Genomic DNA, 10,239 nt, shown 5'->3' on the forward strand with positions numbered 1-10,239 from the left:
CTGTTTTCCATGCCTAGTTTTGCTCTGGTGGCCCAGGCTCAGGGGCAGGGTGCTGACAGTGGGGGCTGAGGGGCTCTGTGCCCACCAATGTTCTGAAGACAATGGCGGTGTGGTGGGGTGGGGGCTGGGGGGAGGAGGTGCACTCACTCCAGCAGCAGTGGCAAGACAGGGTGCAGGTGTACCATTGTGCTGGTGGGGAATAGAAGGCTAGGTCTGCCTGGGCATATACGTACCAGCATCGTGATGTGGAGGGTGGCCATGGGTGCAAACGAGCTGTTATGTGTTTTCAGAGGCCACTCTGCTGGAGCACTCTGCCAGTCAGGTGTGGTCCACCAGCTGTAATGTGGGCCCCAAGAGGCACCTGGCAGCTGTGGCCAGGCTGGGGCCCCACAGGAGGTCAGCAGACTGAGAGGTGCTCAGGTTGGACTAGTCCTGTCTCATGGGTAAGACTGCCCTGCAGAGTTCAGGTCCAAAAGTTCCCCTAGGGCTAAATTATCCTATGCAAGCAATTCTAGCCTAGGGGGATGCACATCTCAGACAGTGCTCCACTACAGTTGCTCCCACGGGGCACCCTCTGTGCTCTGCCTGTGACTGCAGTTCTACCACTTCTCTAAGTAGCTTTCCCTGCCAACTCAAGTGTCCATGGTGGTCTAGGGTCTCCTCTTGCTGAGATTCCAAAGGCCCAGGGTGAGAGTGGGCCTGTTAAACTCATCCCCTCTGTAGGAGTCACTGGGGGCCAGGAACATGTTCCGGTGTGCACCAGCCCTAGGAGGGGTTCCTAGCTTCCTTCCCCTTCAGCCCACCCTCTGTATTTTCCCTCCTCCTGTTCTGCCTCTGCCTAAAGCAACTGGATAAGAACATGGCAGCACTGGGATGTGAACTCATTTTTGCCTAGCTCCAAAGGCCTTGCTCATTCATTCAGACTCTCAGAAATGAAAAATAATTTCCTTCATCTTTGTTAAATCACATATTCCTACAATCAAATTCTCCAAAGCTTTTGTGAAACCTATGTGATGCTGTAATCCAATTGATTACTACAGTATTTGTGGAATATACCATTCATAGCTTTAGGCTACACAGGAACAATTATATATCAAGCTCTCTTGAATTCTCTCTCTTTCTAAAACCTATGGATTTGAAGTCAGGATGTTTTCAGAAGTCCAACTGGTGTTAAAAATCCAAATAGATCAAACATTGTTTCTGTTTATATCTGTGTGACAACTAATACCAATGTGTGTAATTACAACATGGAGAAATCCACATAGTTTCTCTGAGGAAAGTTTATTTCACTGGAAGTAGCCATTACCAAGAAGCAACAGAAACCCTAACCAGTGGCTCTTATTTTGCAATTACAGTTTTTCATCTTAAGGTTAGTATATGTGCAGCCAAAGCAAGCACTACTTTTTCATGTTAAGCAATGGCTAAGATTGTGTGTGATATAGGTGAAGGCTATCACCAGATAAACACCATCAAAAAGTTATGTTTTTATAGTGTATTTCTGTTGTGATATTTTTCGTATCCTTCTTCCTTTACAACTCCCTCCTTCTCTTCCACAAATACAGGTTTTGTATTAATTCTGTGATGCCTGAGGCATTAGGCACTCCAATAAGTAATCCTTTAAGTCTCACCAGAATTGGAGTTTGATGATATGGTGTCCATTGTGTAGATGAGGATACATCCTCCGTGAAGTGCAAGGTCACATAACCAAATGTGGAAAAGTAGGTCTGTCTCTTGCTGAAAGGAAGTGAACGTCGAATGCTGCTGCATGAAGCCCAAGGCTTCAGTGGAGAACCTCAGAAACCAGATAACTCTGAGCCATAAGGCATGGTATTGGCCTCTCAGAAGTCATAATAAATAAGTATGGGAATTTCCCTTATTTTGAAGGCATTAATGACTTATTTCTCTAGGATACTGACGTAAGTTATTCAGTGGAAGACAACTGGAAAATGAGGGTCCTTGTCTACAGATATAAGATCTTAATAAAAGTAATCATGAAATTGACCTTGATGGGGAGAGCACTGAAACAGGATGAGCACTGAAACAGGGAGAGCACTGAAACATGGGAGAGCACTGAAACATGGCCTGAGTGAAGTCCTAACAGTAGAGAGGATTATGTACAAAGACACAAGAAACACACAGAGGTAAGAAAAAGAATATTAACTGGAGTCTGGAATGCAGGAGCATGTACGTGTATGTGTATGCATGTGTGTGAGTATTTATGTACCTAGATAAGTTTAGATGAGCCTGGAGAATTAACAAGCCATGCTTGTATTTTGCAAAAATACACTCAAGAAGAGACACGGGTTGGAAACCGTTGCAGAAATACAATAAGAGATAGTGGTGACATGAACCTAAGTTTATGATGATGAATTTGAAGAGAAATTCTAGGCCTTGGCTTAGAAAACAACATAAAAAAAGACTTGTTTTTTTTCAGGAACACAGTGCCCACAGACAAACTTCACTAGAAACAGAATTTGCACATAGACAGATGTATATATCACTGCTGACTTGGATGAAATATATGCATATATGTCCATTTACAGATGGACTCTTTCATCACTGAAAGAAAAAGTGCACTTCAGATCTACACTACAAATATATTTACCTAGAAATTTACCTATACCAGATTTTTTTTATACTTTAAGTTCTTTAAGTTCTAGGGTACATGTACACAACGTGCAGGTTTGTTACATATGTATACCTGTGTCATGTTGGTGTGCTGCACCCATTAACTTGTCATTTACATTAGGTATATCTCCTAATGCTATCTCTCCCCCCTCCCTCCACTCCACGACAGGCCCCAGTGTGTGATGTTCCCCTTCCTGTGTCCAAGCGTTCTCACTGTTCAATTCCCACCTATGAGTGAGAACATGCGGTGCTTGGTTTTCTGCTCTTGCGATAGTTTGCTGAGAATGATGGTTTCCAGCTTCATCCATGTCCCTACAAAGGACATGAACTCATCCTTTTTTATGGCTGCATAGTATTCCATGGTATATATGTGCCACATTTTCTTAATCCAGTCTATCATTGATGGACATTTGGGTTGGTTCCAAGTCTTTGCTATTGTGAACAGTGCCACAATAAACATAAGTGTGCATGTGTCTTTATAGCAGCATGATTTATAATCCTTTGGGTATATACCCAGCAATGGGATGGCTGGGTCAAATGATATACCAGACAGTTTTACCTGCTATGTTTGAAAGGTAAAGCAGTTGCTTAATTTATTTTTTAAACTTATGAATGCATTTTAAATTGCTATTAATAGAATGAAAAATATTTGAACTTGAACAGATATGTAAGGCTATTTGATGTTGCTTGGTAGCTTTTTCTCATACAGATCCTATTTTGCACATGAGATTTGCCAGGGAGTTGAAGCTACCTCCAATTCTGCACATGGTTATATGATTTGGTAATAGTCTTTTGTTGTGAAGGTTTATGAACATGGTGAAATACATACATTCTATTGAGAGATATGATAAAATGGCATAACTCAAGTTTCAACTACGATTTTGATAAATAGTTTTCAAACTTGTTTTGGGGGGTTGATGGAATCCCAAAGGGGAAGATAACAATTTTACTATTAAAAAGTGTTAACATTATTTTGGCTATAGTCTCCAATTTTTGGTTAACAAAATAATTGTCATAATAATTATTTCATTAGAATTTTCGTGTAAGAAGAGTTACAGAATTCTAATTTACTTAGCACATTTTGTTTGTTTGTTTGTTTGTTTTTTGAGACAGGGTCTTGCTCTGTCTCCCAGACTGCAGTGTGGTGGCATGAAGCCATCCTCCCACCTCAGCCCCCCAGGTAGCTGGAACTACACGTGCATGCCACCATGCCTGGCTAATTTTTGCATTTTTTGTAGAGACCAGGTTTCACCATCTTGCCCAGGCTGCTCTTGAACTCCTGGGCTCAAGCAATCCATCCATCTGGGCCTCCCAAAGTGGGGATGGATTATAGGTGTGAGTCAATGCAGCCGACCCCATTTCTCTTTCTAAGATTAATTCTGCTTTTGTTTCTGGTTGTATGTATTTTTACAAGTAATTGAAATGATGACGTAATATTCACAATGCTTCAAAATGTGAAAAAAGTATATGTGAATATTAATCACATAATTGATAAAATATATGAAATAATGAAGTCAAAGCAGGTCATTAAGAAATCTTTATAAACATTAGGTAGTGAAGTTACAGATGTTGCCATCATTGTACATTCACGGGGCTAGTCATCATAAATTCTGATTGATGTTTAAAATGAGAGCAAGAAATACCCAATTAAATAGTAAATTGCAAACCATCTAATCTTCTTCCGATGCATCTGTGACGTCTTCTTTGTACTTGTAAACTTGCATTGCACGTTGAATAGGAGTCTTAACAGAGTCATAAGTCCATCCATTCCTGGCAAACAGCCTTTGAATGATGCCAGGCATTTCGTAGCCCTTGCTTAATATAAAATCCTTAAAGGCAATTGGTCCATAAAGACCGTCAAGAATGTCGGGTTCATCAGGCTTTTCAAGTAGGAGCTTGGGGTCAATCAACGGTTCATCACTTCTTAGCTTTTGTCCCAACTTAGGCTTGAGGTACCATGCTCCATACCCCATGTTCACATGCTCTGCACTATAAGAATTTGATGCAGTCTGGATTTTCTCGTCCAAGTCTTTTTTCTGTGAGAAGAATTTGACCTCATCCATGTCATCTAGCTCCATGCTGCACTTCAGCCCTGAGGAACACTCATTTACCATCTTAATCTTTTGGTCTTGATAGTTTGCTTTGCACTCAGGGGTAAAGTCAAACAGACTGCTGATGGATTCTTCATCAACTCCCAGGTCTCCTGCCCACTTGAAGTCACGGAGTTTTCTCGATGTGTATCTATGTTGAAGAGAGTCAGAAACACACTCCGTTGTGTTTGGTGTATCTTCCTGAAACAGTTCTTTTAGATGGGATACTCCAGTCTTGGTAGTCTCCGGGCAGAGACTGGACACTCGACGAGTCTTGAGAGGCTCCAGGCGGAGACTGGACACTCGACGAGTCCTGGGAGGCTCCGGGTGGAAACTGGGCACCCGACGAGTCTTGGGAGGCTCCGGGCGGAGTCTGGACACCCGACGAGTCTTGGGAGGCACCAGGGGGAGATGGGACACCCGACTCTCGAAAGGCCGCGGGTTGGATTCCCCACAAAGGTATTTACTAGGCTCGGTGGGTTCCTCGGTTGTTGTCTCCCGACCCTCGCAACGAGCCCATGTGTCTTCCGGCTTCCTCTCAGAATCCACTTTCAGGACCTGTAGTAGGAAACTGGACACCCGATGAGTGTTGGAAGTTTCCGGGCTGAGATGGGATACTCCAGTCTCGGGAGGCTCCGGGCAGAGATGAGATACGTGAGTCTCGGGAGACTCCGGACAGAGATGGGACACTCCAGTTTCAGGAGGCTCTGGGCAGAGACTGGACACCGGAGTCTTGGGAGGCTCTGGGCGGAGATGGGACACTCCAGTCTCAGGAGGCTCCGGGCGGAGATGAGACACTCTAGTTTCGGGAGGCTCCGGGCGGACACCGGACACCTGAGTCTTGGGAGGCTCTGGGCGGAGATGGGACGCTCCAGTCTTAGGAGGCTCTGGGCGGCGACTGGACACGGGGGTCTTGGGAGGCTCTGGGCAGAGATGAGACACTCCAGTCTCGGTAGACTCCGGGCGGAGATGAGATACGCAAATCTCTAGAGGCTCTGGGCAGAGATGGGACACTCCAGTCTCAAGAGGCTCTGGGTGGAGACTGGACACCCGAGTCTTGAGAGACTCTGGGCAGGGATGGGACACTCCATTCTCGGGAGGCTCCAGGCGGAGACTGTACATCGGAGTCTTGGGAGGCTCTGGGCGGAGATGGGACGCTCCAGTCTCAGGAGACTCTGGGCAGAGATGAGATACGCGTATCTTGGGGGGCTCCGGGCAGAGATGGGACACCCCAGTGTCTGGAGGCTCCAGGCGGAGATGAGATACACAAGTTTCTGGAGGCTCCGGGCGGAGATGGGACACTCCAGTCTCAGGAGGCTCTGGGCGGAGACGGGACACCCGAGTCTTAGGAGGCTCTGGGCGGAGATGGGACGTTCCAGTCTCAGGAGGCTCTGGGCGGAGACGGGACACTCGAGTCTTGGGAGGCTCTGGGCGGAGATGGGACGCTCCAGTCTCAGGAGGCTCCCGGCGGAGACGGGACACCCGAGTCTTGGGAGGCCCTGGGCGGAGATGGGACACTCCAGTGTCAGGAGGTTCCCGGCGGAGACTGGACACCCGAGTCTTGGGAGGCTCTGGGCGGAGATGGGACACTCCAGTCTCAGGAGGCTCCGGAGGGACATGAGATACATGAGTCTTGGGAGGCTCCGGGCAGAGATGGGACACTCCAGTCTCGAGAGGCTCTGGGCGGAGACTGGACACCAGAGTCTTGGGAGGCTCTGGGCGGAGATGGGACACTCCAGTCTCAGGAGGCTCCCGGCGGAGACTGGACACCCGAGTCTTGGGAGGCTCCGGGCAGAGATGGGACACTCCAGTCTCGGGAGGCTCCGGGCGGAGACTGGACACCCGAGTCTTGGGAGGCTCTGGGCGGAGACGGGACACTCCAGTCTCGGGAGGCTCCGGGCGGAGATTAGATACGCGAGTTTTGGCAGGCTCCAGGGGGAGAAGAGACGCTCCATTCTCGGGGGGCTCTGGGCGGAGAGGAGGTACGCGAGTCTTGGGAGGCTCTGGGCGGAGATGAGACACTCCAGTCTCGGGAGGCTCCGGGTGGAGACTGGACACCCAAGTCTTGGGAGGCTCTGGGTGGAGATGGGACACTCCAGTCTCAGGAGGCTCTGGGTCATGAGATACGCGTGTCTTGGGAGGCTCCGGGCAGAGATCAGGCACTCCAGTCACAGGAGGCTCCGGGTGGAGACGAGATACGCTAGTCTTGGGAGGCTCTGAGCAGAGATGATACACTCCAGTCTCTGGAGGCTCCGGGAGGAGATTGGACACTCCAGTCTTGGGAGGCTCCAGGTGGAGACTGAACACCTGAGTCTTGGGAGGCTCTGGGCGGAGACTAGACACCGGAGTCTCGGGAGGCTCTGGGCGGAGATGAGACACTCCAGTCTCAGGAGGCTCCAGGCAGAGACTAGACACTGGAGACTTGGGAGGCTCTGGGTGGAGACTGGACACCGGAGTCTTGGGAGGCTCTGGGCGGAGACAGGACACCCGAGTCTTGGGTGGCTGAGGGGAGAATTCCCCGCAGGGGTATTTACCAGGCTCCATGGGTTCGTCGGTTGTCGTTCCCTGGCCCTGACAAGCGCATGTGTCCTCCAGCTTCCTCTCAGGATCCAGCGGTTTCAGCACCTGTAGTAGGAGATCTGGAGGCATATCTTCTCCCAGATTGGAGTTCATGGCCAAGGGAGGCTTGGCCGTCAGCTGGGCTTCCACTTCCTCTACGAACGTCTTCCGTGCTGGCTTGGCTCGTGAGAGCTTGGAAAACAGGGCCGCTTTCTTGCGCAGCTTTTTCTTCCTGCTTTTGGGGTCAGCTTGGGGACCTCTGAGAGATATTTTGGGGAGTAAAAACTCGTCACGGCGACAAACGAGCGTATCTTCGGGAGACGGACAGCCGTAGCGGAAGTCGTCCACGCCCTGCGTCACAAATGCCCAGTTCTGGGTGTCCATGGGCGGGAACCTCAGGCGCCTGTACTTGCGCTTCGCGAAGCACTTGGAAGGCTGTTTGTCACAGTACCAGGGCTTGGAGTCCATGCCCGGGGACCTCGGCCGGTCCTGCGGCCCCTGGTCCCCCATGGTGGCCCTCGCTGGGGTGCCACCTCTCCAGTTTCCGCGGTTCCTGATCCCTGCCGCTCTAGTCGCTAGGAGACCGCCAGCCACGTGCAGCCCAGGTTCCTTCCTGGAGGCTGGGCAGCGCTGATGCCACCTGTGCAGCCGGATTCTAACAGGTGTGTAGTGGAATCTCATTCTGGGTTTCATTTGTGTGTCCTAATGACTACTGGTATTGAACATCTCTATATTTGCTTATTTGCCATCCTTATATCTCCTTGGTTTAAGTTTCTGTTGATTTTTTTCCCCATTTTTAAATTGTGTTGCTGGATATCATATTTAGTTTTGAAAATTCTTGTTCTGTTCTGCATCTAAGTCCGTTATCACCTATATGATTTGCAAATTTTTCTCTTCATCCTTGGCTTTTCCCTTCATTGTCTTAACAGTGTCTATCAAAGAGAAGTTTTTTTTATTTGATGAAGTCCAATTTATTAATTTTTTATTTTACAGATTGTACTTCTTTTGATGTATCTGTGAAAACTTTGCTTATCCAAAGGTCACAGATATTTTTTAAAATTTAAATCTGTTTAAAGTTTTGTAAACAGCACACGATACAGATCAAAGTACTTTTTTTTTAAAAGTGTCTATTGCCTATGTATATCTGGTAATTTCAGAACTATTTTTGTAAAGATTATATTTTCTCCACTGAATTGCCTTTGGAAATTTGTAGAATATCAGCTGTCTATATTTTTTTGTGGGTCAATTTCTTGACACTCTTTTCTCTTCCAGATTTTTCTCTCACACAAATTTCACCCTCTGTTGATTACTTTAGCTTTAAAATAAATCTAGAAATTTGGATATATTAGTTCTTTAACAATGTTCATTTACAAAGCTGCTTCTTCGAGGTCCTTTGAATTTCTACAGAAATTTTTAAAATAAGTTTGTCAATGCCTAAAAAAAATTCTGCTGGGATTTTGATTAGGATTCTGTTGAATCTGTAGATCAATTTGCAGGTAATTGACATATTAACAATAGGAGGTCTTCTGACCACTGAAAAAGGTACATTTTCCCATTTGTTTATGTGATTTTTAATTTTCTCAGGAATATTTTGTAGTTTTTAGTTCATATGTCTTTTACATTGTTTCTCCCCAGATTTTTTCTAAATATTGCTTTTGATACTATTATATGTAGTATATTTAAATTGAAATTTCCAATTTTTTGATGTTAGTATATATAAATATTGAGTTTTGTATATCCATCTTGTATCATACAACCTTGGTAAACTCTCTTATTACTTTCAGGAGCATTTTTGTAGAGTTCATTGAATTTTCTATATATATGATAATGTCTTCTGTGAATAAAGACAGTTTCCCTTCTTTCTTTCCAAACTGAGTATCTTCATCCCCTCTGCTCAGCCCAGTTGCAATCCTTGATTTTCCTTTGAATAACATTAGTGAAATTTTTATCTCTCTTATGGTGTTTAAAACTATAACTATGAAAAAGATTTTTTATAAAAAATTTAATTTTAGACAAATTCACCTTGCATTATTCCTTAAGCATATTATCTTCTCATCACATGGTAATTTTTTTCTGTACATTCTTATTCATTTTTAAAAGAAATTTTCTTATTTCCCTTGTTAAGTGCAGCTGAAAATGTTTTCTACCATTACTAACAGGTATGCCTTAGTTCCTCGTTGTAAATAAGGCATGATCAATACCTCTCTTCCCTGTGGCTCCTCCCCTGTAAAATAGACCAATATATATTCCTCTTAGGTTTCTCATTAATGCAAAAAACGGTTTATGTGTAAATCAAGATAATCTATATAACATATATTTTTATTTTGATTTTGTATCATGTTTGGCGCAGAATAAGTATCCAGTAAAGTATTGTTATTTTATATAGGATTACTACAACTTGAAAATAAAAATATTCTACATTTAGTGCCTAAATAAAGGAGAAGCAGAAATCATACAGATCTATTTATATGTCACAAATATTTTCATTTATCAATTATAAGAATCTGTTAAACTCTCAACATATTTAGTAGATTTCATAATGCGAAGTTGCTAAGACCATTTTGGTATGGATTTATTTTTAACTTTCTCACTTGGAAAAATTCCATGGAATGTATGTTAAATTCAAGAGCCAATATTTCAACAATTCTCCATAACAGTACTCTAACTAGTAAGCTCATATGAGTTCTCATTTATCTAAAGTGGGTGAGGGTTTGAATAAAACTTCTATATTCTAAATAATCCCAGAGAAAAACACACATTGAAGCTCCTAAAGGTCAACTGGGCATCTCCAAAATTTTTCATGTTCATTAAAAGTTTTTGTACTTTACAGCCACTTCATTTTTTTCATTTTTCAAAGTAGAATATTATACAAAAGATTCATATCCAGAGTACATAAATAATTATTAAAACTTAACAGTAAGACAACAGATAACACAAAACAAAATGTATAATACATAGTAGT

General features: G+C 44.5%; 1 protein-coding gene across 2 annotated transcripts; it reads right to left on the reverse strand.

Annotated features, from left to right (window-relative positions):
- Positions 1 to 4,298: 4,298 nt before the first annotated feature.
- FAM47C (family with sequence similarity 47 member C) lies at positions 4,299 to 7,787 on the reverse strand. Of its 2 annotated transcripts, XM_073013255.1 has the most exons (5): positions 7,163 to 7,787; positions 6,345 to 6,595; positions 5,389 to 5,531; positions 5,098 to 5,322; positions 4,299 to 5,031 (listed from the first exon to the last, which is right to left on the reverse strand). In XM_073013255.1, the coding sequence occupies exons 1-5, from the start codon at positions 7,785 to 7,787 to the stop codon at positions 4,299 to 4,301; spliced, it is 1,977 nt and encodes a 658-aa protein (XP_072869356.1). The 2 variants fall into 2 exon arrangements, with proteins under 2 accessions (XP_072869356.1, XP_072869355.1); XM_073013254.1 differs by lacking the exon at positions 5,098 to 5,322 and having other exon boundaries at positions 4,299 to 5,069; positions 5,337 to 5,671; positions 5,744 to 7,787.
- Positions 7,788 to 10,239: the final 2,452 nt, after the last annotated feature.

This window comes from Chlorocebus sabaeus, chromosome X, assembly GCF_047675955.1.
Source record: "Chlorocebus sabaeus isolate Y175 chromosome X, mChlSab1.0.hap1, whole genome shotgun sequence".
In the NCBI taxonomy this organism is placed as follows: Eukaryota; Metazoa; Chordata; class Mammalia; order Primates; family Cercopithecidae; genus Chlorocebus; species Chlorocebus sabaeus.